The sequence below is a fragment of the Microchirus variegatus genome (genome assembly GCF_963457635.1).
Source record: "Microchirus variegatus genome assembly, chromosome: 19".
NCBI lineage: Eukaryota > Metazoa > Chordata > Actinopteri > Pleuronectiformes > Soleidae > Microchirus > Microchirus variegatus.
The window spans coordinates 3,878,915-3,905,997 of NC_139820.1; the positions used below are offsets into that span (position 1 = coordinate 3,878,915).

General features: G+C 42.1%; 1 protein-coding gene across 1 annotated transcript in view; it reads left to right on the top strand.

The window, feature by feature from the left end:
- cacna1ib (calcium voltage-gated channel subunit alpha1 Ib) overlaps positions 1 to 27,083 on the top strand; it is a gene marked incomplete at its 3' end in the record, with an annotated part of 154,744 nt that overhangs the window by 65,273 nt on the left and 62,388 nt on the right. Inside the window, exons 6-15 of the mRNA XM_083905613.1 lie at positions 3,730 to 4,072; positions 4,387 to 4,479; positions 12,584 to 12,926; positions 13,000 to 13,349; positions 18,773 to 18,924; positions 20,247 to 20,432; positions 21,719 to 21,836; positions 22,057 to 22,212; positions 23,855 to 23,942; positions 26,436 to 26,602. Of these exons, the coding sequence (XP_083761739.1) occupies positions 3,730 to 4,072; positions 4,387 to 4,479; positions 12,584 to 12,926; positions 13,000 to 13,349; positions 18,773 to 18,924; positions 20,247 to 20,432; positions 21,719 to 21,836; positions 22,057 to 22,212; positions 23,855 to 23,942; positions 26,436 to 26,602 (1,996 nt within the window). The remainder of the gene's footprint in view (positions 1 to 3,729; positions 4,073 to 4,386; positions 4,480 to 12,583; positions 12,927 to 12,999; positions 13,350 to 18,772; positions 18,925 to 20,246; positions 20,433 to 21,718; positions 21,837 to 22,056; positions 22,213 to 23,854; positions 23,943 to 26,435; positions 26,603 to 27,083) is intronic.

The following is a 27,083-nucleotide window of genomic DNA, read 5'->3' on the forward strand; positions in this document are numbered from 1 at the left end:
ATCAGAGTGTGCAGAGTGCGAAGAAGTGCTGCTGGTTTGAGTCAGACCGCGGCTACCGCTGCACTCGTTCTGCAACGGAAACACTGGGGATTTTACGCTCTGGTTTGTGTGTTTCTGTGTGTGAGAGAAGAACAGCTGTCACTCAGATGTCAACATCCTTCGACTAAGGATAATCTAGCGACGATTTAGGTGATTGTGATGGATTATTTGACTCATATCGCTGATATTTGGACTGCCATCTTGCAGTGGTGACATCATTTTTGAGCAAGAGGTCATATATAAGATATAATGGTGGTCTAAGACATTGAGAATATATCAATACCTTACAGGAACATGTCCAGTGACCTTAGATTTAATTGTTGAATGATGATAATTGTGACAATGAAGAGTAAAATTATTATAAAACGGTGCTTTTCTGTGTAAATTTGACTGTTAAAAAAAGGTCTATGGGGCCACCTTACAACAGGCATGTCCAAAGGTCCTTAGATTTGGTTACATTTCCAAATCTAAGATGGCAATTGTGACAAGGAAAAGTCAAATTATGATAAAACGGTGCTTTTGTTTGTAAATTTTATTGTTAAAAAAGGTCTAAGGGACCACCTTACAACAGGCATGCCCAAAGTCCTTAGATTTGATTACATTTCCAAATCTAAGATGATAAAGGAACAGTAAAATTAGTATAAATATGTGCTTTTGTTTGTACATTTTACTGTTAAAAAAGGTCTAAGGGACCACTTTACAACAGGCACATGTCAAAATGAAAATCCTCAGATTTGGTACATTTCCAAATCAAAGATGATAAATGTGTCAATGAAAAGTACAATTATTATAAAACAGTGCTTTTGTGTGTACATTTTAATGTTAAAAAAAGGTCTAAGGGACTGTTGGCCCTCAGAAAGCCCTGCTTAACAAACACATATATAAAGTATTTTGAGAAGGTCTTAAAAAGGATATTGAAATTAACTTCAGGATCCCCACATCTTCTCATCAGGACATAAAAAGTGCATCAGAAAAACAAACAAACAACAATAATTGTGTTGTCGCTTTTAACCACTCACTGATCACACTAATCACCAGCAAATCATGTGTGTAATAATCTCCCCTGGAATCGAGCTGAATTAAAAACAGCAGTCGCGGGGAACGCTTAAACAATTGCTGTGTGTGTGTTCCCAAAAAATCTCTATGATTAAGAGCACGGCTAATACCAGCGCGCTCACACACTCAATAACTGGGATTACGCCCCGTGGTGAGCGAAGGGATCCAGAGAAAATAATGATTTAACGAGAAGATTGTTGGGGGGGGTAGGCCATCGCTATGGTAACTGATTCAAAGACGAGGAGAAGGCGCGTAGAAAACAAACGGGATGTCCCGAACATCTACGAAATGGAGTGTTCCCTTGGATAAGAAGAGTTTGAAACATACATATATATACGTTTATATATAACGCACAACTTCAGCTGAAGCCTCTGCTGTCAGGAGCCCAGCTTTTCCCCCCTCATGTGTGAAAATGCCCCGCTATCTGTGTCTACGCAGAACCCACACAGCACACGCAAAAAAAAAAAAATCGGATAACAAGCCCCCGGCTGTGATATTTTGCTGTCGTTGCAGTGGGTGTTTTGTTCACAGCTTTATCTTATGTGTGTTAACTTTTTTTATTGGAATGGAAGAAAAAAAAAAGGCAGATTTAGGCAGAGAAGTTAAAGCCGTAGTATGGAACTTTAGAGCAAACTAAAAGAGGCAGGAAGAGCGTGCATCGTGCAGACGTGAGGCAGAGAGTCGGACGCTTTACCTTCTCAAATACCAGGTCAAATGTAATTGCAGGGCCGACGTCTCGGCGCGCTCATCCGTGTCTCTTTGCCCGCTCTGCCCTTTTAAATAGAAGCCTATACTCGGCTTTGCTGCTCCCCCTCTCTTTTAGCCTCTTCTTTGCTCTTTTTGTAATTGCAAGGCAAGCACCTATAGACCATTTTTCATTGCTGTATCTTCTGTCACTTTATCTTGGGGGGATTTTCATTCTTTCTCGAGGATTTAATATAGTTTTGCATTAATTTTGATCCATTTCCTTCTGTTTTCTTAATTTCTAACCTTCCAGGTTGCTAGCCTGTGGTCTAAAGGAAATAAAAAGTGCAGCAGAAAAACAAACCATAGAATCACCCTCTGGTGTCCAGTCATTATATTCTTACTTCCTGGTTGGGTTCAGGGAGGAAACGTTGTCCATTTCAAACTCTCCTCAGAGTTACCGTCGGTAAACGACATCCATCACGTCATCTTTTTTCTTCTTTTTTTCAGTCTCTCGTTTGTTCGACTGTTGACATTTTTTTTTTTTTTTTAAGTCTATTATTCGTCGAAAAGAAGAACAAAAGGTCAGGAGCAAAGAGATGAGAGTTGGGGTCATGTTTAATGGATGGACATGGAGGGTTCAACAGCCCGGTGACACCTCAAACATAATCATCCTCTCTCAATTCACTTCAGCTCGCTTCAATTCCGAGCTTTTTTTTATTGGCTTGAACGTCTCGCCGATGTTGCCGAAGAATGAAAATAAGATTTTGGAACACAATATCGGAAAAAAAACCATATCAGAGAGACTCAGACGCAGCCTTTGAGTACTTTTGACCCTTGTTCGATCGGCATTTCGCAGTCGCTGAGCGGATTATCGGTTCTGTTTTTAACCTCTGATGTTACAATGTGCTTTGTCTTTATTGGTTTAAAGACAGATTCAAGCGTTTTAATTCGGGATTAGATGTATCTTTACATCGGTATCGAGGGTAATGGATTGATGGACCCATCCGCACACAATACAACATCAGACAATGCAGAAATGGATACTATCCAGACTATTTGTATTCAATTCATTTAAAAAGTAGTTGATAATAATAAAATATATAATCTTATCTTATAAGATAAAGGATGCTCTACAACTGTCATTGCCTGTGATTTGAGGTTTTTAGGGTGTTACCATACACTCTTAGAAGTAAAAGTGCTAAGTAGAACCATATAAGGTTCTTTTCGGCTTGTCCTCATAGGAGAACCCTTTTTGGCTCCAGGTGAAACCTTTATGAAAAGGTTCTAGGTCTTGGTGAAACCCTTTTGTAGGGTCCCACCAAGAACCCTTTTAAACGCCTTTATTCAGGAAAGGGGTTTTAAAGGGTTCTCTGGATCAAAATGGTTCTTAGTGGAACCATTAGTGTTACCAAGAACCCATGAAAAACCCTTTTTTCAGGAAAGGTTTTAAAGGGTTCTCTGCATCAAAATGGTTCTTACTGGAACCATTAGTGTTACCAGGAACCCTTAAAAAACCCTTTCCTTTCCCTACTTAGCACTTTTACTGTCTTAGAAGTAAAAGTGCTAAGTAGAACCATATAAGGTTCTTTTCGGGTTGTCCTCATAGGAGAACCCTTGTTGGCTCCTGGTAGAACCTTTTTATAAAGGTTCCACCTGGAAACCTTTTGAAGGCTTCCACCAATAACCCTTTTAAAACCCTTTATTCGGGAATGGGGTTTTAAAGGGTTCTTACTGGAACCATTAGTTTTACCAAGAACCCATGAAAACGCCGTTCTTCGGGAAAGGGTTTTTCAGAAGCAAATGGTTCCAGGTAGAACGTCACCCCTTGTAGAAGGACCCTTTGGGAACCCTTATTTCTAAGAGTGTATGGATTTGCTTGATGAAAACAAAGCTCAAACATAGCATACTTTAGCATACTCACCAACCTCTACCTTTTTCTACTTCCAGCACCACCGGCATCAGCCTGCCTCGGCCGTACTACATGGCCGACGAGGACGACGAGCGGCCCTTCATCTGCTCCCTGCCGGTCGACAACGGCATCATGTCCTGCTCCGACGTGCCGGCGCGCCGCGAGGGCGGGAAGAGCTGCTGCCTGGACAAGGACGACGTGCTCTACCGCCAGTCGCTGGGCCTGAGTCCCGAGCCTCTGGTCAACGGCAGCGTCAGCGTGGCGGGACTGTGCGTCAACTGGAACCAGTACTACACCCGGTGTCACACGGGATACAGGAACCCCCACAAGGGGGCCATCAACTTCGACAACATCGCCTATGCCTGGATCGTCATTTTCCAGGTGGGAAGAAGATTAAAAAAAATGGTATCATGGTCGGACGCTAGCAGCTATGGTATAGATACATAAACCGTTTTAGTGCTGGCCACATTAGCGCGTTAACGGCAGTTAATGTTTGTTGACTCTCGATTGTTAAAATGAGTCTCTAAAATAATGCTCGAGTTCTACTATAGGCGCGCTAAAGTCGCTAACAGAGCTAACTGGTAAACGGTGCCTGGTGACTGTATAGAAACATGCGATAAATGTGTGTGTAACTATGTTTTTTAACTGAATTTCACCTATAGTTTATACTCTTACCGTTTCCCCCCCGTCTGTAGGTGATCACCCTGGAGGGCTGGGTGGAGATCATGTACTACGTGATGGACGCGCACTCGTTCTACAACTTCATCTACTTCATCCTGCTCATCATCGTGAGTCACAATAAAACTTCGCTTCAGATAAAATGTGGAGATTGGAGATAGAAAAAGGACAAAATACATATATACGTCTTCTTCATATAAGTTACTGATGCAGCGATCGCCATCTGGCTTAATTATCGTCCTCTGCTGAAACAACGTGCCACATCGCAGCTTATATACTGTTCCCGAAAACCACAAACGACTGCATTGTACCTCTTGATGACGAAGAGAAGACGGCTTAATTTATTCCCTTCGCCACCTGGAGAGTGGCAACGTGATTCACAGTGAAAGAAGCAAGGTATCCGAAAACAAATGAATCACGGGTGCTTCTTATGACGATTGTTATGAATAAGTTTGACCCCGAAAACACTAACGTGGGGCGATTTTCACCCACACAATTATGAATTATGATTTTTTTTTTATTATGTTGCTGGTGTCTGAGTTGCATGGGTCCTTGGGTAACTTCATGCTGTTTTGTATATGTATATATGTATATGTGTGTACATTTATACACATATACATGTATATGTTTATATATATATATATATATGTATGTATATATGTATGTATATATACACATATGTGTATAAATATATATACATATATATATATATATATATATACATATACATGTGTATATATATGTGTATATATACATATACATGTATATATATATATATACATATACATGTGTATATATATATATATATGTATATATACATATACATACATGTATATGTACATATTTATATATATATGTCTATTTCAGGCTGTCTGGAAATTTTGCGATTATTACCGTAACGCAGTGCGACTGCTCGTCTCTACCTCCTCTAACCTGGGGAGCGTCTTTGTTTTTATTAGACTTTTTTAATTGCCTGCCTTCAGATCCACGTGTAAGCTCCTCTCCTCAAAGCTCCCTTCATCCCTTCTTTCCTTCTATCCCTTTAAAATCCATCCATCCATCCACTGTACCTACCCCCCATATTTAAGTGGATCAGTCTCCCCTCTTTTCCTTGCTGAGCACACTATCCTGAGCGTCTTTTATTTATCCGTTGCTCGACAGACAAGGACACACACACAGTATCTCCTACACCGAGAGGGGGTGGAAGGAAGGAAGTAAGGAGTAAGGAATAGAGAAATATGATGAAATGGGTCGAGGGAGGAAGTGTGGAAAGCAAGGAGGGGATGGATTTTTGGGTGGATTGACGAGGACATGAAATGAACAGGTGGTTCATGTTGAACTGGCGTGTCGGCGTCAAATTAGAGCCTGGATCGGAGAGAGAGAGTGAGAGAGGGGAAGCGATGACACCAGACGTCGGTGGTGGTGGTGGTGGTGTGTCGCTTTGATCTTGAATGAAATGTTAATAATTAGAGAGCGAATCTGTCGGCGGTTTCCTCCGGACTCGCGCGGGAAACACAGCCCCGGCGCTGGGTTTTTCACAGCAGGTCATATGTTGGCAGTAACGCAACACATTTCAGAAACGGAGAGAGGCCACTGTTTACATCATTTCTACCAATTTCTCTCGCGTTTTCTGAGCCGAACACCGTCTGCAATCTGCCCTGCACACACCAGTAAGTTCCCTGGCAGGTTTGAAACCCGTCAAGTGACCTGTTGGAAAGGATTTGCGACCAACATACACACAGCTCCTTGCAATTTGGGTTATCCGTTATTCCGAGACGGTGCAGATATTACAAACGTGTCTACAGGAAATATGGACGCCGAAAACGGAGATGGGACGGGATGGGAAAGATAACTGGACTCTGGATAACGATTGTAACGTGTTAATTAAAGGTACAAGAGGCAGGATTGTGTTGGTGTTATTGAGCAAATAAGTCAATTCCTTTATCAATATCATTGAACACAATTTGATTAATTAATCTGAGGAGGGGGAAAAAACACTTCTGCACCTCCTTTGTCATGTGTGAAATGTAACCCTGAGATCTCAGGGCAAAGAGTTGCAATCCCCGAAATGTCAGCGTTCCTAACAACCTTGGGAATAACACTGTAGTTTGCTTGTGCTAAATCGACAATGCGAACAATCTAGGGGTGTCTTCATTCGATTTTAAGGTCGCGATTCCATTCCATTTTCGACCGTTTTTAGACTGTAGTCATTGGTTTTATGTCACGATATCATAAAAGTTCCCATTTCAATTGTCTCCATGGTGTCATGGCTGACATAATGTCCCACCCTCTTATGTCCAACACCCTTATAGGCCATTTATAAATCATCTATATTAACAATATCGATGTGAAAATAACCAGTAAATGCTTAAATCCATGGTTTTCCACCGCTGAATAATGTCTGATGCTACAGACCCGTCGACAGTATAGCGCTAGTTATAGCTTTAGCGCTCGTTGCGTTTTGAGGCGGTTTCCCTCCAAATGAGGACTGAAGAGTTTACACGTGGCAGTGGTTAAATCCTCGATTCCATCTTTGATTTTGAAGGTAAAAATAATAATAATAATAAAAAAGAAAGAAAATAACATCAATGCCTACATTTGGCTTCTTCTATCCGCCTTTGCTTCCACTGACGTTAGCATGCTAACCTAGCAAGCGGCAGCCTAGCTTGCCTGTTCTCTTTACAAACAACTTTACAAACAGTGAGTTACTGTGGCAGTAGCATGTGAGTGAATGACACCACTTTGAGGCTCGTACTCACTCGGAATTCTTCTTATTCTTAACACAACCGTCGCTGAAGCTCTCGGGGACGCGAGCGTCACCACTTCCCTACTTTGCTCCCGGCAAGAAAACCACGTCAGGTAACAGAGAGTTCCGTAGGGGGTTTACTGCACCAAGGTCCTAGAAAGCAAAGCAGTGGAATTAACTTTTTTGTGACGTTTTAAGCTTCTGTTCTCTTCGTGCTACGCCTTTAAGGTACATGTAAAGATCATTTAAAAACATTCAACTTTGATCCGTTCTTCACCATCAATATCAAAGTCGTCAGGAGTTCTGTGATATTCCTCGTCTGAGTAAGAAAGTCTCATCTCTGTAATGTATTTAACGTTTTTTCCCCGATGGCACCAAGAGAGACTATTGTCATCTTCGTAACTCCACATTTCCACGCTGTTTTCATTCAAAATGCATAGAAACGGGGTCGTGATTTAAGGAATAATGTTTATTTTCTGTGTTTTACTTTACATTTAGCCTTTGATTCAGCAGCCCTGTTGCGTTAGTGATGCATGTAAAGTGGGAAGTGGCTGCTGCACCACTTTGCAATTTCCCCTTTTGGGATTAATGAGTGTGCGACACACGGGTTGTATCGGGAATGCGTAGACGGCGTCGCTCAAGTAACATTCGTGCGGATTAAGCGTGTGAAGTTGAATCGCACTGCCGAGAGAGCGGGTGTTTTCGAGAAGGAGGACGAGATGAAAACGGAGGACGAGTGACAGACGGAGAGAGACGGATGAAAAAAAAAGAAGTGTGAATAAGACGGAGAGAGTTTAAAGCTGTTTTTGCCCAACACTGATTATCATCACGTTAGAGCAGTTTAGACAAAACGAGCTCAGTGGAATTAAAGGCTTTGCATGCGGAAATAGAGAAAAGCTACACCGTGCTCTCTTACAGTATACGCCTCATTATGCACTCTTAGAAATAAGGGTTCCAAAAGGGTTCTTCTGCAAGGGCTGGGGTTCTACCTGGAACCATTTGCTTCTGAAAAAAACTCTTGCCCGAAGAAAGGGTTTTTCAAGGGTTCTTGGTAACACTAATGTTTCCAGTAAGAACCATTTTGATCCAGAGAACCCTTGAAAACCCCTTTCCTGAATAAAGGGTTTTAACAGAGTTCTTGGTGGAACCCTCCAAAATGGTTCCAGGTAGAACCTCAGCCCTTGTAGAAGGACCCTTTTGGAACCCTTATTTCTAAGAGTGACGGTAATCGTCAACTATTTTGATAATGGACCGATCGGTTTGAAGCTTTTTTTCATGATTTCTGATCGTTTCAGCTTCTAAAATGTGAATATTTTCTGGTCCCTTTGCTCCATTATGACCATGAAATCATGAAAAACCGAATCATTTTGGTTTGTGGATCATCATTTTTCAGGTTTCACCAACACTGATCAACATTTTTTAGCTTTTTCTGACACTTTAATAATCGTTAGTTGCAGCTCACATAACTCGTGTCACATTAGCTTGAATATAGATTCTCCACCACGACATTGAGACACAAGATTCCTCAGTGATTTTAGCCTGTACCGACAGGAAACCACATCTGAGAATGAGGCGAGCCGAGTACTTTGGAGGCCATTTGATTACAACGATCTCATCGTCATGTTCGAGAAACAATTTTGGTATAATTTGTGCTCCGTGGCATGGCGTGGAAGAGAAGCCATCAGAAGACGGCAACACTCGCCGTCTTCTGATGACTTCTTCCAGCAGGATAACAATTGTGAGGTCGTTTGTGCCATCAGAAAGACGGCAACGCTCGCTGTGGCCGCGAAAGGAAAACAAAACAACGCCGTCAAAACGACACCTCGGTGGGCCGCAAGTGTTTGAATCGAGACTCATTTGGACTATCAGCACATCATTGCCGCCGTGCGCCAGCCCTGAACTGTTGATACAAGAGAGGATGGATAGTTAACACAGAGAGGTTGCAGCAGAAAAGGCATTGTTTTTCCAATTGTCCAATTATGGTGACCCCGATAAAGACGGTCCTCTGCATATACCTTGCTTTTTACCTGCAGGTCATCAGGTATTGTCGTCAATAAGCAGTCGAACAGGGTTTCTTCTTAAGGGGTTGGCGAGTGCGTCGTTATAAGTTAATGTTGTCTTAACCTCAATCCATGTAGCACTTCTATACATAATATACACACTAATGGTTCAGTGTCTTGCCCAAGGACACACCACCACGTCGGTTGGTGGACAACTTGCTCAGGGTTAGGGTTAGGGTTAGCATTAGCTATTGTGGCTAACGTGGGTAAGCCACTGCTGACCCATCTTCGAGTCCTTGTATAATACTGATGAGTAGAGATGTGTTATTGAGGATTCATATTAGCGTTTAGAATCTCAGAGCTTCTTCATGCTCAGTCTCCAACTTCCTTTACTGCACCCTGGGTTAGGGTTAGGGTTAGCATTAGCTATTGTGGCTAACGTGGGTAAGCCACTACTGACACATCTTTGAGTCCTTGTATAATACTGATGAGTAGAGATGTGGTATTGAGGATTCATATTAGCGTTTAGAATCTCAGAGCTTCTTCATGCTCAGTCTCCAACTTCCTTTACTGCACCCTGGGTTAGGGTTAGGGTTAGCATTAGCTATTGTGGCTAACGTGGATAAGCCACTACTGACCCATCTTTGAGTCCTTGTATAATACTGATGAGTAGAGATGTGGTATTGAGGATTCATATTAGCGTTTAGAATCTCAGAGCTTCTTCATGCTCAGCCTCCAACTTCCTTTACTGCACCCTGGGTTAGGGTTAGGGTTAGCATTAGCTATTTTGGCTGACATGGGTAAGCCACTGCTGACCCATCTTTGAGTCCTTGTATAATACTGATGAGTAGAGATGTGGCATTGAGGATTCATATTAGCGTTTAGAATCTCAGAGGTTCTTCATGCTCAGTCTCCAACTTCCTTTACTGCACCCTGGGTTAGGGTTAGGGTTAGCATTAGTTATTGTGGCTAACGTGGGTAAGCCACTACTGACCCATCTTTGAGGCCTTGTATAATACTGATGAGTAGAGATGTGGCATTGAGGATTCATATTAGCGTTTAGAATCTCAGAGGTTCTTCATGCTCAGTCTCCAACTTCCTTTACTGCACCCTGGGTTAGGGTTAGGGTTAGCATTAGCTATTGTGGCTAACGTGGGTAAGCCACTACTGACCCATCTTTGAGGCCTTGTATAATACTGATGAGTAGAGATGTGGTATTGAGGATTCATATTAGCGTTTAGAGTCTCAGAGCTTCTTCATGCTCAGTCTCCAACTTCCTTTACTGCACCCTGGGTTAGGGTTAGGGTTAGCATTAGCTATTGTGGCTAACGTGGGTAAGCCACTACTGACCCATCTTTGAGGCCTTGTATAATACTGATGAGTAGAGATGTGGTATTGAGGATTCATATTAGCGTTTAGCATCTCAGAGCTTCTTCATGCTCAGCCTCTGACTTCCTTTTACTGCACGTATCACTACACACACACACACACACACACTCTCTCTCTCTTATCTAATTGTATTTCAGTGGCTCTCGCAGAGTGTGAGTATAAATATTTGATGGAAACAGCGAGGGTGCCGAACGGCTGCTGGGTCTCATCGCTTTTTTTCTTTTTCACTCTGTGAATCCACAGAGCGAGCATGTCTGACCCAAGATCTCTGCTCTGGATCAATGGAGAGCAGCCTCACACACACACACACACACACATTTTATCCAGCTCTTCCATAGTCTTTGTCACCAAGGGTTCACATGGAGAGCAGCGGGGGGGTTTATCAGGCTTCACAATCACTATTGATCACAGCCTAGAGAGCGTTAGACTTCATCTCTGCTGCCTTTTCGCTTTCCCCTCGCCTTCTTTTTTTTGGCCCCCTCTGTGTGACCTTGCCCCCTTTTTTTCTCAGCCTTTTACTTTCGCCCTTTCTTTTCTTGTAGTATCTGTTTCCGAGCCAACGAAAAAACATCAAGTGAGGACATCAAACACGGGGCGAGCGTCTCCGTTTCCTGACACACTTCTGAAAGAAATAATTGCTCGGGAAAAAAAGGATTAAACAATTGCTGCAGCAGACATTCGGACAAAATCCCAGAGAGTGAGAACGAGAGAAAAAGCCTGTTCCTGTTACCTCTTTTTGACTTTCTTTTGTATACGCAAGTCTCACAAGAACAACTATTTTTATTATAATCGAGGACAAAACGTGGTCTCAAGGCCATGTTTCGGTAGCCCGCGTAGCTCTTAATCTTTTCAAAACGCAAGGTTTTTAAATTATCACGAGGGTATATTTGGGTTCTTAGATATGTTTGATCTTGTAGAGGGTTTTAAATTAGCTGCAGTGAAGTCTGAATGGAAGAAAAAGGGTTATAATGAGTGAGAGACAACACATGTTAACAAAGAAAGAGCACAGACACCTTGAGTTGCACATCACGTCCTTTTATCTAAATGAATTTAAGAATTATTTGCTATGTTTCCCTGGTTTCCATGGAGATATTGGGATCGTTCACCGTTGCATTATTGGCACAATAAAACTTCACAGAGGCAGATTAGGGGGTTCTAACTTCCAAATTCTTGAGAAATCATATTTGTTTCTTTTTCTGTGTTTAGTTTGGTAATTCCGTAATACCCACGAGTCTTGGCTGCCATTAGTATAAAGAAGATGCCAGTAACGGGGCCCCACAGCAGTTGTTGCCGGTCAACGTTTGCAGCAAAACGGATTCAAAACACATTCAAACTTTTTTCTTCCAAGAAATACAGAGAAGTTGAAACTTGGAAATTGCAAATGTTGGCAGGCGTACACATGGGCTGAACGCGTTCATATTGGCTCACACGTCGCTGGTAGTGGTACAAAATGATATACTCTCAAAACAAAAGGACCTTATTTAAATAGTTTATCATTTCACATTGACTGAAAGGGTTTTCAAGGGTTTTCTAATCATCCAATAGCCTTCTAATGTGATTAGCAAACACAAAGTACCATTAGAACACTGGAAATGGGCCTCTATACACCTATGTACATATTCCATTAAAAACCAGACGTTTGCAGCTAGAATAGTCGTTTACCACATTAACAATGTCTAGAGTGTATTTTCTGATTCATTTAATATCATATTCATTGGAAAAAAGTGCTTTTCCTTCAAAAATTCAAAAACATTTCTAAGTGACGGCCAAACTTTTGAACGGTAGCGTAGCTAGCTGCTACGTTGGCGCGAATCCTAACCGATCATGTTATCGGTCCTGCAGTGTTTCGTGCCGTTGGTTGTAAGTTTTGCAGATGATACACAAATAGTAAATTCTCAATTTGCGTCATCTTCAAATCACATTACGTCCTTATAGCACCTCCTCAATGTGCTAAGCCATTGACACCCATGTAGCAGTTGAGCGCACAACCAATACTTCTTAAACGGGTTTTAAACCACAGCATAAGTCGGATTATGAAGAATTATTAGCTTGTAAACTCGTGCTTTCTCGTCGTCCAAGGTCGGCTCCTTCTTCATGATCAACCTGTGCCTGGTCGTCATCGCCACGCAGTTCTCAGAGACCAAGCAGCGAGAGCATCAGCTGATGCAGGAGCAGCGAGCGCAGTTCTCGTCCTCCTCGACCCTCGACAGCGAGCCCGGCGACTGCTACGAGGCGGTTTTCCAGCTCGTCTGCCACCTTCTGCGCAAGGCCAGGAGACAAACGGTCGCCTTTTTCAACACCCTGCGAGGGAAGCCGCGCGGCTTCCGCGGAGTCGGTCGAGGTAGAGGAGGAGGAGGACGGCGGCGGGAGAGGAAGGCCAACGGACGGGGAGGACGCGAGAGGAGAGCGATGTTAAGGCACGGTATGTAACTTGAACATTGCTCAAAGAGAGTCGTAGTTTCCACGCAAACTTCTTAACGTTTGCATGATTTCAGGTGCGCCGTGCCCCCACCACAACAGACCCGACCACGCCTCGTCTGGTCAACCCGCGGCCCTCGCCGCCACTTCTGCATCCGATGGCTGCCACCGATGCGCCGCAGCCTTATCGGTCGCGGCCGGCGGAGAATCGGAGGAGGCGGCGGCAGTGGAGGAAACCGACAGGGAGGGGGCCGCAAACGAGAAGAGCCAAGATGGATGCTGTCGCCCCAAGAAGCGGTGCGACGAGCTGTGGTACGACGTCAGGATGAAGCTGTGGAGCATCGTGGAGAGCAAGTACTTCAACCGAGGCATCATGATCGCCATCCTCATCAACACCATCAGTATGGGCATCGAGCACCATGAGCAGGTACGGAAAGGAGCTTTTACTTTGTTCAATGGGTGTGGAAATTGCAGGGTAACTTCTGTAAAGTATTGTAGTCTTATGATAGAGTGGATTTCTTCCACTTTCCAACCTTCTTTCCACTAAAACTCAAACTTTTATTCATCAAAAGAGTTGCAAAATGAATAGAAAATATAGTCAAGACATTGACAAGATTAGAAATAATGATTTTTCAGCTGTGCTAGCATGATGGCACATGGGTTTTCAAGGGATTTCTAATCATCCAATAGCCTTCTAACGCCATTAGCAAACACAATGTACCATTAGAACACTGGAAATGGGCCTCTATACACCTATGTACATATTCCATTAAAAACCAGACGTTTGCAGCTTAGAACAGTCATTTACCACATTAACAATGTATGGAGTGTATTTATGATTCATTTAATGTTATATTCATTGGAGAAAAAGTGCTTATCCTTCAAAAATAAGGACATTTTTAAGTGGCACCAAACCCTCTGCAGGCTTGAATCAACAGGTTTAGGAACGGAAAAAAGTCCACAAGAGGCAATTTTAAATATTGTCCATATAAAGTTCTACTGTCTCCGAGAACCTACTTTCTCTCTTGTATTTCCGACTCTGCCATAGCCGTGACCTTGACACTGGAAAAACAACACTCACAGATAAAAAAAAACTAAAGGGAAAGTGTGGATTGCATTCTCACTTAAAATATAGACTTTTCCAAAGCCCTTAAACAGCAAGAAAATCTACACTCGTGTCTCAAAAGTCTGTATCTTACAAACTTTTACAGTTTCTTGGAGGTTAATAAAGCTACCAATGTCAGTTTAAGAGTAGGTGGAAATTAAGCATTTTAGGGCCACCAGAACACACCCTCACCCTCCTATTGGATCACCAATAACAACCAAACTCTGAGTGTCTTTTGAACTTACGTACTTACCCCCCCCCCCCCCATATTTCCTGTCTTTTGTGTCGCTCTCTGCTTTTGTGTGCACTCTTTGTCTTCCTATCAATATTTCTCGCTTTTTCCGCTTTTACCATCGCCCACTCACGCCTGCCACCGCCGCAGTGGTGGGTCGTCTCTCATCTCAGGGGCGGGCTAAAAATAGAAAAGGAGACGGAGGAAGGGAAGAAGGCGGAGGGGAGAAGATTGTGCTTCTTTTTCTTTAATGGGGAGGAAATGGTGAGCAGCGATGTCTGCGCTGTAGGCATGCCCTCCCCGCGTTTGATCATTGGTATAAGAGGATTTAATCTGTCGTCATCGAGGTGTTACCATCTGTGTCCTGTTGCAGCTTTACAGGAATTGTGGGAAATACCAACTACGTAGATGTTTGTCGTCATCGCTTCCAGCGTTTCCATTTTTGAGGGTTACCGTGCGTAAAAAGTCTTGAAATTTGCCACAGAGGTCGAGTCGGCGGAAAATGCGATAGTTGCATAGGGCAGGAAATAAATCTTATCTTTAGCGACGCTAACGCTAAAATATTTTAACTCCAGATTATTCCAACATCGAAATATTGTAAACCGCAACTAAACTGTCCCTGTTGTAGTTAGCCTAGCATCAGCTCCAGGAGTGTCGTTAGTCTAGCATTAGCTCCAGGACAGTCGTTAGCCTAGCATTAGCTAGCATTCATAGCCCCAGGGCTCTGTAGCGCCCCTAGAAGTTGGGTCAGACAAGTGGTCGGATCTGGGCGATTTTATCGGGCTTACCACAAACTTTCTTGCAGACTGTTTGGGGGATTTTTGAAATTTGCCACAGAGGTCGGGTCGGCGAGAATGCGATAGCTGCATAGGGCAGGAAATAAATGTATCTTTGACGAGGCTAACGCTAAAATAGTTGAACACCAGATTCTTGCAACATCGCAACATTGTATCAGAATCGGTGAAGAAGTACTAAACCGTCCCTGTTGTAGTTAGCCTAGCATTAGCTCCAGGAGTGTCGTTAGTCTAGCATTAGCTCCAGAAAATAGTTTTTTTCTGTTCTGAACAGATTAATTGTTTTTGTGCGAACCACGATAGAGCTGTGCTAGTGTGTGAACTGCTAAAAAATGGTCATTTGGACTAATCAAATTTAGTGTTTTGGATGTTTTAAATGTACTGTTCAATCAAATACAAGCTAGTTGATAATAACAGTGACATTTTTGCATCTGTATTTGTGTATTAATTGACATAAATTATTATTTTTTTAAAAGTTTGGAGTTGGCCCGACAAATCGTCCAGATTTGACCGCTTTTGTCTGCCCGTGACCTGACTTCTGGGGGCGCTATAGAGGCCTGGGACTATGAACTAGCTAATGCTAGGCTTTTTCCTTCAAAAATAAGGACATCTCTCTCAGTGACCTCAAACCTTACATACTGTATCAGTTTCCTGACAAAGCCTTCGTCAAGTCCTCAGTGCAACATCAATCCCCCCCCCCTGCCACTCTTGTTATCTTATTTCATACATCAGCCAACCAGAAAGCAGCCTTTTAGATCTGTTCCCAGGTCTGCAGTAATGAGACGGCAGTAATGGATCTCCGGAGGCTGCCGGTGCCGTTCAGCTGGTCTGCGAACAGCGGTCGGCCTTCGCATCGTTATAGCCGGCACTGGCGGACACGCATCATTAGCCTGTGTTTTCACACCGCTAAACGCTCATTAGTAGTGACAAACACACACACATATATATATATATGTACACAGCACAACGACACACACACAAATATAGAAGCGCTCATTCATTCTCGGGGCGGCGAGAATGTCAGAAGCGTCGTTGTTGAAGTTACGCCGAGGCGAATGTGGAATAGTGATGCACCGTGCAATCATGATTGTGCCAAATTTAGAACCTGGTGTATGTGTGTAAGTGTGTGTTTTTCCTTTGACTGAGCAAAGCCAGACAGAATCACAAAGACTCAAGAACGAGAATAACTCGGAGAAAATTTAACAACCAAAACGAATCTGTTTGTCCAGTTAAAGGCGACGGCAGGAGAAGCTAAAGGTCCTAGAGTGTGGACACTAAGTCCAAAAACTACAATTTCTGTCTCATTTTCATTTAGATTCAAGAAATTTTAACTCTATCCATGATTTAATGTAATTTATACAATTTATTAGAGAATTTGATTTAGGTATTTGCTCTCACGGGCAGATTATCTAACCCAGAGGTGTCCGAGGGCCACATGTGGACCCCCCTATTGATTTCATATGACCAGCCACTTAATATCAAATTATAATGAAGCCCTGGCTGCCCGACGACTCGCTCTCTCTGCCTTTTAAACACAGCAGGTGTGAGGGCAAGGTGAACTTCGCAGACACGGCCCACAGAACTCGACTCTCGGCAGGTGATAAAGGAAATGACCGAGCGCTGCATACGGTACACGCAGCGACTGGTTTTCAAAAACTAAAGGCGGAACGAAAGTCGGCCTTAAATCTTTGCCGGGTTAAAATGGCAGCTTTTTTTTTTGAAACGCGCTGTTGCTCATGCTGCTGCGACTGTTTGACCTGTAGCAGATTTACAGAGCAGCTACTGCATGGAATAAGCACAGAGAGACACAGATATATATATATATATATATGTATATATATATATATTTGTGTATATACATATACATATGTATATATATATATGTATGTATATATATATATATATGTATGTATATATATATGTATGTATATATATATATGTATGTATATATATATATATGTATATATATATATGTATGTATGTATATATATATATGTATATATATATATGTATGTATATGTATATATATATATGTATGTATATATATATATATGTATATATATATATGTATGTATGTATATATATATGTATATATATATATGTATGTATATGTATATATATATGTATGTATATATATATGTATATGTATATATATATGTATATGTATATATATATATGTATGTTTATATATATGTATATGTATATATATATATGTATGTATATATATATGTGTATATACATATATATATATATATGTATATATATATGTGTATGTATATATATATATGTATATATATATGTGTATGTATGTATATATATATGTGTATATACATATGTGTATATACATATATATATATGTATGTATGTGTATATATATATATATATATATACATATAATTAAAATGCAAGAATACAAGAATGGTGTAATCTCCAAGACTGATTGAATACTTCATCATTCGCCGTAGATTTACATAACCGTCATTGGAGCAGTTCATTTCAGGTGCAGATACAGTTGTAGGAACTTTTAATGAACGCCTCCGCTGGCGCCCATAATTGATGACAAAATTGGTAGCGTCTGAATAAGAAAGGAGCAAACGAAAGGCGATGCAGACGAGCACAATAACACGTTTCAATAACATGCCAGCGGTTTTAATTATTGCCAGTAATACTCACAACAATACGTTGCACCTAATGCATCCGTGTGTCAGCGTAATCGCTTTTGTGCTCCTTTAACCAGCTTGGACTTTTTCAATAAATAGTGAGTAAAATGGCTGATGACTATAGACAAAGCAATGTGGAATCAAAAGGAAGACGAGCCCGATAGATAACACACGGAGGAAAATATGCATTTAGTGGCTGTGGTCGTGGTAATTTGGTGTAGCTTTCTTCTATCCTCCATTCTTACAGCAAAACGGCAACACTGTCATAATATTTGTCTAATGGATTTAGAGTGGAGGGCTATCCAAACTCCACTTAGAGAGCCCTCTCCTGGCCCATGCTGTTATTACTTCAGACGGCCGAATTGCCCTTTTAGACTGTACTCAGCTTGGATGGATATCTGGTTTTCTGATGGAAAATGTTATTGTGATCAGTAACACCTTTCATACGGTGTATGGGGTTGGGTTGGGGGTGAGAATGGGGCATCGAATTGTATGCTAATTAAATTCATATATGGTTCTTCAGCTTGTCCTCTTAGGAGAACCCTTTTTGACTCCAGGTTTTTATAATGGTTCCACCAAGAACCCTTTTAAAAGCCTTTATTCAGGAACAGGGGTTTTAAAGGGTTCTCTGTATCAAAATGGTTCTGACTGGAACCATTAGTGTTACCAAAAAACCAAAAACCTTTTCTCCGGGAAAGGGTTTTTCAGAAGCAAATGGTTCCAGGTAGAACCTCAGCCCTTGTAGTAGGACCATTTTGAAACCCTTATTTCTAAGAGTATAGGGTTTGCAGAGAAAAGTCTGAAACAGAGTTGTTGCTCTCTTGAGGAAAAAAATACCATGTTGTTGCCACAGGTCTGAGGATAATGTCCAGATTGACTCTCAATGACTGTCAGGCAACAATAACTTGCAATGGTGCCTCAATTAACCACTCGTTGCAACCAACCACCACTTCATTAGATGTCCTGTGTGCCTAATAAAGAGATGCTTGTTTTTCCTGCTCGCTAACTCCCTTTCCTTCATGTCTTTCTCCCAATCGCTGCTCTGTTTTTATGTGTCAGCCAGAGGAGCTCACCAACGTCTTGGAGATCTGCAACATCGTCTTCACCAGCATGTTCTCCCTGGAGATGATCCTCAAGCTCACCGCGTTCGGCTCGTTCAGCTACCTGCGGAACCCCTACAACGTGTTCGACGGCGTGATCGTCATCATCAGGTACGACTGAACCGAGGTCTGCTTTGAGTGTTTGTTGATGTTGAATATGATAGGAAAGGGGCCAAAAGGGAACTTTGGATGCTAAAGCTAACCTTTGTTTATGGGAAACTGACAGATGCAGAGCAATTTGGGTGCACACTGTCATGTTTTCCTGTAAAGCAAACCTGCATTTTAAATGATTCGCTTCACGCTCTGTCGATTTGTCGTCTGAGCTCTGACAGGTGTGAATGCACCACCTGTATGTACGTACGTATTTGAAGGCTAGAGTCAGACGGACGGCAGCAAAGCGGCGTTTGTCTTTTGTTATAATATTTTTTTGCTCGAAGCTTTACGTGAGTGGCATCGCTTTTGATCTACCAGCGTTATATTTTGTCTCGATTCATTTGCCTGAGCACCTTTAGCGTATGATCCCCGAGATCAAATACACATCAAAGCGACTCGAAACCCGAACACGATCAAATGTGTCGCACCCCATCACAGAAGATTTATCTTCTAATGTTCTCTCGTCGCGACCGATTCCTCTCTCTCTCTTTTCAACTGTCTGAAAATGTCCTTTTTTCCTATTCAAACAAAGCTGCTCTGTAAACACGCGCCTATTCAATATTTGCTAAAGCGTGGTCAAAGCTATTTTGAGCTACGGTGTGGGAGCCTTTGATAGACGAACCACTCAGAAAAAACGGTTTGTGCTTGTGATAACAATAAGGTAAAACTTGTGTGATTACTTTCCACTTAAAACAACATTTATTAAAGTCATTATTTAAGCAAGAGCTCGATTTCTTACTGTCTAAAAACCATTAATCACGGCTAAGATGAGACGAACCAAAGATTCTTGTGTTCCCTTGGTGACATTTCTGAGGAAGTGATTAATTTAATGTCAAGAATGGTAAAGGCAAAGATGAAGAGCAACAGCAACATAGCGCTATTCGAGAAAGATGACCCCAACGGTTTGACACGTAACTCAAAAGGCCAAAAAGTTTGGATTCTTCTTCTTCTTCTTCTAGCACTTTTGACAGATAAACCCTTCTTGCAATTGGGTCACGAAGAGGTGGCAGCAGTGCCAGATTACACGCAGTACATCATGAAGAGGCGCTGACAGTGTTTGGCCAATTATTCACAATTCCTCAGGCGGGGGAAAAACACATTGTTTTTTTTAAAGAAATGAGACTGAGCATTTTTAAAGCGACTGAAAGTGGTGTTTTTAAGTATTTATCTTTAACTTCCAAAACGATCGTAAAAAGGTAAATTAACACTTCGTGAACACAACTTTGACAAAAAGGAACAATTCATTTAGGCTTTCCTTACTTGTGTATAATTGTCTTCAGCGTGTGCGAGATCGTCGGCCAGTCTGACGGCGGCTTGTCCGTGCTGAGGACCTTCCGGCTACTGCGCGTGCTGAAGCTGGTGAGGTTCATGCCCGCGCTGAGGAGGCAGCTGGTGGTCCTCATGAAGACCATGGACAACGTGGCCACCTTCTGCATGCTGCTCATGCTGTTCATCTTCATCTTCAGGTACGGTTATGAACATCTGTGTGCTCTACGAGATGATGCTAGATGTCTGCGAGGGTTGTTTTGATCATCATCTTTCTAAATCGGATTCTTTTAAGGAGAGCTTTGAAGTCCCAGTGACATTAAAATTAACATTTTTGTGCTTTAAGAACATTATATGGCATATACAGTTTTTTTTTCCCAATATTCCTAGTGCATCTTTAGCTTGTACTTGGGGGAGTTTACCAAGTTGCATCCAATCAAGCGCTATATGAGTGTTTCAATGCCCCATTCTCACCCAAACCCAACCCAACCCAACATACCTATCTGATACATCAACTCTCTTTTGTGGATTAGCCTGTGTTTCTCTTAGCAGTACCATAGGCATCACATCCTTGGCGAAAAAAAAAGTTCACCACTGAGTCACTATTGGCGGAAGCTACCGTTGCACCATGAGTCATAGCGACTTGAATGCGCACCTGCTTAACAGCTGCAGCTGCGACGCCAGGTCGCCGTGTTCTGCGGCGTAAGCCATTAACCTTGGGTTGCAAAATAACGAGCCTACACTTGAGAAATGAATTGAGATCCTAACGAGCAGACTCTTAACGAACTGGAGACGGATAACAAGGAGGCATTTGAAAGTACTGAGTGCATGATCAATGAGCACAGGATTTGTTCCATCTCTGCTTCACTCCCCCCCTTTACCCTGCACTTGTAGCTGTAGCCACATCCTGTGATTTAGTGAAATTACTGTATTACTCAAGTATTTACTTATTTTACAGAAAATATCAAGCTACTGTATATAGATTTGCATTTGTTGTACTGGGTGTAAATGTCGATGATTAAGAAAATCATAGCATTGGCTGTGAAAAAGCCATTACTCCACAGGTTACATGCACTATTACTAATAGAGACCTCAGTTGGATACCATATTAATGCACCATGGATACCCAGCAAGGAATTATTGTCCATATAAAAACTTTGTGTGCAATTAACAAAAGACCTGTATAATAGTGCTTTTGCATGATTAGTGAGTTACTTTATGGTGAAGGTAAAGCCATCAAAACAGATTGTGCAACCAGGCTTAGGGACATTCATCTCCATAATCGCTTGCAAGGAAATACAAAAAAAAAAAAAAAAAAAACTGATGGCGCAGAGCGATGCTGATTAAAAGGCAGCATTTATAAGATCAGAAACACCTGAGACTAAAAAGCCAACGTCTCAGTAACTAGGACTAAAGAGTTGGATTTGACAGATGTTACCTTTGTTCAGTCTTAATCAAATTATAAATATCTGCTGTTGTGTTACAGCATCTTGGGGATGCACATCTTTGGTTGTAAGTTTAGTCTGAAGACGGAGACTGGCGACACGGTGCCGGATAGGAAGAATTTTGACTCCCTCTTATGGGCCATTGTCACCGTTTTCCAGGTAAGCAACACAAACGCACCCCTCTGTATCTTATTTCCTGCGTGTCTCTTTATATGCAGATGACTCGCACGTGTTTTCCTCAGACTTGATTCTATATGGACAATAAATCATTGTCCTGACTCGTGAGATATGATTCACAACCCCAAATTACAGTATTTTGATAAAGAAAAAAACCTTATTTAGGTACAATAATGATTAACAACGTGTGCATTGCTCTCAGATTCTGACCCAGGAGGACTGGAACGTGGTTTTGTACAACGGTATGGCAGCTACTTCACCATTTGCGGCCCTGTACTTTGTGGCCCTGATGACCTTTGGAAACTACGTCCTCTTCAACCTGCTGGTCGCCATTTTGGTTGAAGGCTTTCAGGCAGAGGTAAGCAAAAAAAAAAAAATGTCCCCCATGGCTTATAAGCTGATTTCCATACGTCAAAACCCACTTTTTTGTTTTGTTTCATGATGTAGAAATAATAATAATTACAATTGGCATATTGGCCCCAAGGTATATTATTTTATGCAGGCTGTATCGGGGAAGTCATAACATGATAATGGTGCATCAACAGTGTCATTTCCCCAGGCCAACCCACATGGGAACAATGCTGTCACCCAGCCATCAACTGTCAAACTGGCTGACTTTATCATCACTGGGAAATTGTCGTGTGCTTGAGTTGTCAAACACGGATTAGCGCATTACCATAGTCGCGGTATGACTGTAGCTGTGATGTGACGTGCGAGTGGGAAGGGAATCGATGACACGAATCGACCTCTGAATGATCAACGATCGCCAAAACAAAATACATCCATCCATCTTTCACGCCGTCTCTCTCTCTTGCGCTTTTTTCCCCGTCTCAATGTCAGCGCTCCTCGCTCTTCCTCGCCATTAATCCTCCGCTCATGCACATTGTGTCTACTATAGTGAGAAATTGGAGATTATTGAGCCAATTTACTCCGGGGTTAAAACAATTCATAGAAGCATAGATGCTTTAGCTTTGTCGGTTGATTTGTTTCCCTGGGGGAAATGGAAATTCTGAGGCCTAGTGCTGTGATCTTGTTCTGGTTTCCATGTAGTATTGTGTCTGACCCTGCATTTGTACCCGCTCTAACACATCTGTCCCGTCCAATTCATACAAAAAATGACCAAAAATCTCTTAACAAACATCATACAATCCAAAAATCCCAGACCCCACACACACAGAATACTTAAAAAAGTCAGATCTAGAAGGGAAACATGTATGGGTAGATGTATGGGTTGCATTTTTCAAAGTCTCAGCAAACACGAGTACTAGGTCAAACAAAATAAAAGAGCCATCTATTTTCTACAGGTTAGGGTTAGGGTTGGGATAGGATGGTTAGAAGGGTTAGTTTTAGAGGGTTAGGGTTGGGTTAGGATGGTTAGAGGGTTAGTATTAGAGGGTTAGGGTTGGGTTAGGATGGTTAGAGGGTTAGAAGGGTTAGTTTTAGAGGGTTAGGGTTGGGTTAGGACGTTAGAAAGGTTAGTTTTAGATCTAGAAGGGAAACATGTATGGGTAGATATATGGGTTGCATTTTTCAAAGTCTCAGCAAACACGAGTACTAGGTCAAACAAAATAAAAGAGCCATCTATTTTCTACAGGTTAGGGTTAGGTTTGGGTTAGAAGGGTTAGTTTTAGAGGGTTAGGGTTGGGTTAGGATGGTTAGATGGTTAGTTTTAGAGGGTTAGGGTAGGGATAGGATGGTTAGAGGGTTAGAAGGGTTAGTTTTAGAGGGTTAGGGTTGGGTAAAGAGGGTTAGAGGGGTTTGTTTTAGAGGGTTAGGGTTGGGTTAGGACGTTAGAAGGGTTAGTTTTAGATCTAGAAGGGAAACATGTATGGGTAGATATATGGGTTGCATTTTTCAAAGTCTCAGCAAACACAAGTACTAGGTCAAACAAAATAAAAGAGCCCTGTGATGTAAGACATACAGTATTTCTTTAGATAACTGGATGAATGAGAATCTACACAGATAATGTGACGACGTGTTTTCTGCCTCTTCATCTCCAGGGTGATGCTAATCGCTCTTATTCAGACGACGACCGCTCGTCTTCCAACTTCGACGAAAGCGAGAGACACGACTCCATAAAGCTGTCTGGTGAGCAACACATCGACTGATCATCTTATAGATATAGAAAATTCGATGATAAAAATTCCGCTTTTTAAAAAGCTTAGCGTTGGAATGATGTTGTTAACTTTTGGTTCAGCACAAACACAACAATTCAAAAGCAGAGTTCCTCTTTGGTGTCGAAACAGACTGCTTGAAAATCGACTTGAAATCTCACACTTACAACCGCGAGTCTTTGTTTCTCTTTGAGGCTTCTTCAAAAGAAAGGGAAAAAAAAAAGCAGGGGCTGTACGTGTCAAAAACCGGCCCAAAAAAGTATAAGAACACGTTACAAATTCGTGCCAAAGCCTTACAAACTCGCACAGAACCTGGAGAACAGCCAGCGGTGTTCAAATATGAATGAGCGCGCTATCTTTATCCAGAGCTCACAATAAAATATGTTCAGCCTCTTCCTCGCAACGAGCTCAGCAAACAAGACACACACTGCAGAGGAGATTAAACACGATTTCGGCGACTGTGGGAATCGCTTCTCAACAGAGCGAGTGGGCTTCTGATGCAGAAGGATATGTACGATCTCAGCGGTGCCACCTCAGCAGAAGATCAAACCCCTGCCGTCTCTGTTTCGACGTACACAAACAACGAGGCGTTTCATCTGTCTGTCCACTAGAACTCAGCACGGAGACATCGCCGTCTGTGCTGTTAAACTTAAAGTATATTCTCTTTATTGTTCATATCTGCCCGTTGTACAAATATTACTCTGAGAAGTGAGCGATGTTACATCACAGGCTATAAATAAAGACGAATGACTCATCTCCAACTCTTCCCACTGTACACGAAATTGAGCCACACTGGTGGCGTCTTTGCACCGGTGACATCATTTAGAGCTGCGGTTGTCAAAAGTTTGGGCCATGAAGCCGCTGCGTGTGAGGTGGGTTCTCGAAAGGTCATTAAAAATAAACACATCAGACTATTTCAATATGTCAGTTTATAGAGGGTTGACCAGGACTAACGAATCCGACCATGGGATACATGGTGTTCGATTTGCTGCAAGCTCACATTCACACTGAAACATTACCAGTCTCTCTTAGAGTTAATTAGGTAGAGAGAGCAGAGACAACGAGCGCCATGGCATTCTGCGCTTTGGTAATGGCCGGATCTTTGAGTGAAACCGTGGAATGGGGGGGTCAAAGTTGGTCTCAGCTGTCAATCATGATGTTTAACCCCATATTTTTTTTTTAGGTTAGAAGGGTTAGTTTTAGAGGGTAAGGGTTGGGTTAGGACGTTTAGAGGGATCGTTTTAGAGGGTTAGGGTTGGGATAGGATAGTTAGAGGGTTAGAAGGGTTGTTTTTAGAGGGTTAGGGTTGGGTTAGGATGGTTAATGGGTTAGTTTTAGAGGGTTAGGGTTGGGCTAGGATGGATAGAGGGTTAGAAGGGTTGGTTTTAGAGGGTTAGGGTTGGGTTAGGTTGGTTAGAGGGTTAGAAGGGTTAGTTATAGAGGTTAAGGGTTGGGTTAGGATCGTTAATGGGTTAGGTTTAGAGGGTTAGGGTTGGGTTAGGATGGTTAGAGGGTTAGAAGGGTTAGTTATAGAGGGTTAGGACGGTTAGAGGGTTAGAGGGGTTGGTTCTAGAGGGTTAGATGGGTTGGTTCTAGAGGGTTAGGGTTGGGATTGGACGGTTAAATGGTTAGAAGGGTTAGTTATAGATGGTTAGGACGGTTAGAGGGTTAGAGGGGTTGGTTTTAGAGGGTCAGGGTTGGGTTAGAATGGTTAGAGGGTTAGAAGGGTTGGTTTTAGAGGGTTAGGATGGTTAGATGGTTAGTTTTATAGGGTTGGGGTTGGGTTAGGATGGTTAGACGGTTAGAAGGGTTAGTTTTAGAGGGTAAGGGTTGGGTTAGGACTGTTAGAGGGTTAGAAGGGTTAGTTTCAGAGGGTTTGGGTTGGGTTAGGAGTGTCCAATATACCTAATCCCCACATTGCATGTGTTTGGACTGTGGGAGGAAACCCATGCACACACAGGGATAAGATTCGGATTACATTCAGAATCAGAACTCCTGAACTGATCCTGATGGACACTTTCCAAGAGCTACTTAAACAGACTTTAAAGCATCTCTGTAAATCAATGTGTTGGATGGAGAGATGAACCTCTTTTAGTTTGGTTCATGCCCCTAAGTGTCGCTTTAATTCTTGACAGTAGACAAGGCCCTGATGCTCATCTTGGAAGCAGCTAAAACAGTATCTGTCATTGCCAAGAGTTGCTACTTTTGCCAAAATGATGATAAAGTGATGCTGGGGGGCCATGTATCCACATTTTATGAACAAAACATCTGATCAGTTCATCAGGAAATAATAATTTTTGACTCATCGATGAATCAAGTCTTAACTTCTTCACAATCCTGTTTTCAAAATCTCTCCACAAATTAATTATATCGGCAATTACATTAGCAAAGAGGTACTGTAGCATGTGTTGCACGGGGATTCCCCAATGTAACACGTGTAATACTTCTTTTCTTGGATTCCCTTCAGATCCAAGGATCTGCACCTTGACGCCCAACGGCCACCTGGAGCTCGGGGCTCTTTCTGGAACCAGAGGGTCCTATTCCTCGGAGAGGCGGAGCTTCACCATGGAGTCCAGAAAGAGCAGCGTGATGAGCCTGGGCAAGAGCAGCCTGGAGCGACGCTCCCTCTCTCTGGTACTCATTCACACACACACACACACACACACACACACAGAAACGTGTTTGTAGAGCTATCTAAGTGCTTTTTAAAGAGCTGAATGAGGTTATTTTTAGAACCGATAGATTAGCGGTTCCTCGCACACAGCCGAAAAATGGATCCCCCCTATGGCACAATGACAGGGTGCCGTCGTTTTTTGTCGTCCTCACAAAGATTGTGCTTTATGTTTTTCCGCCTTTCTAGAAAACATTGTTGATGTCTTTTTGATGATAGTGGCGTTTTTGCCCATTTCAACTCTCAAACTAAAAACGTGGATTATAGATCTTCATCGAAAAATGTGAATTCTGTACCACAAATTGTTGTCTGTAATGGGAAAAAAAAAACACGCATCAGTGGTCGGGCCTGTACAGAATTCTGCCGAAAAACAAATTTAGTTTCTTCTGTAAGCTTCTTAAAACTTATGATAACATAAAACCTACATACAGTCGAGCGCTTTCG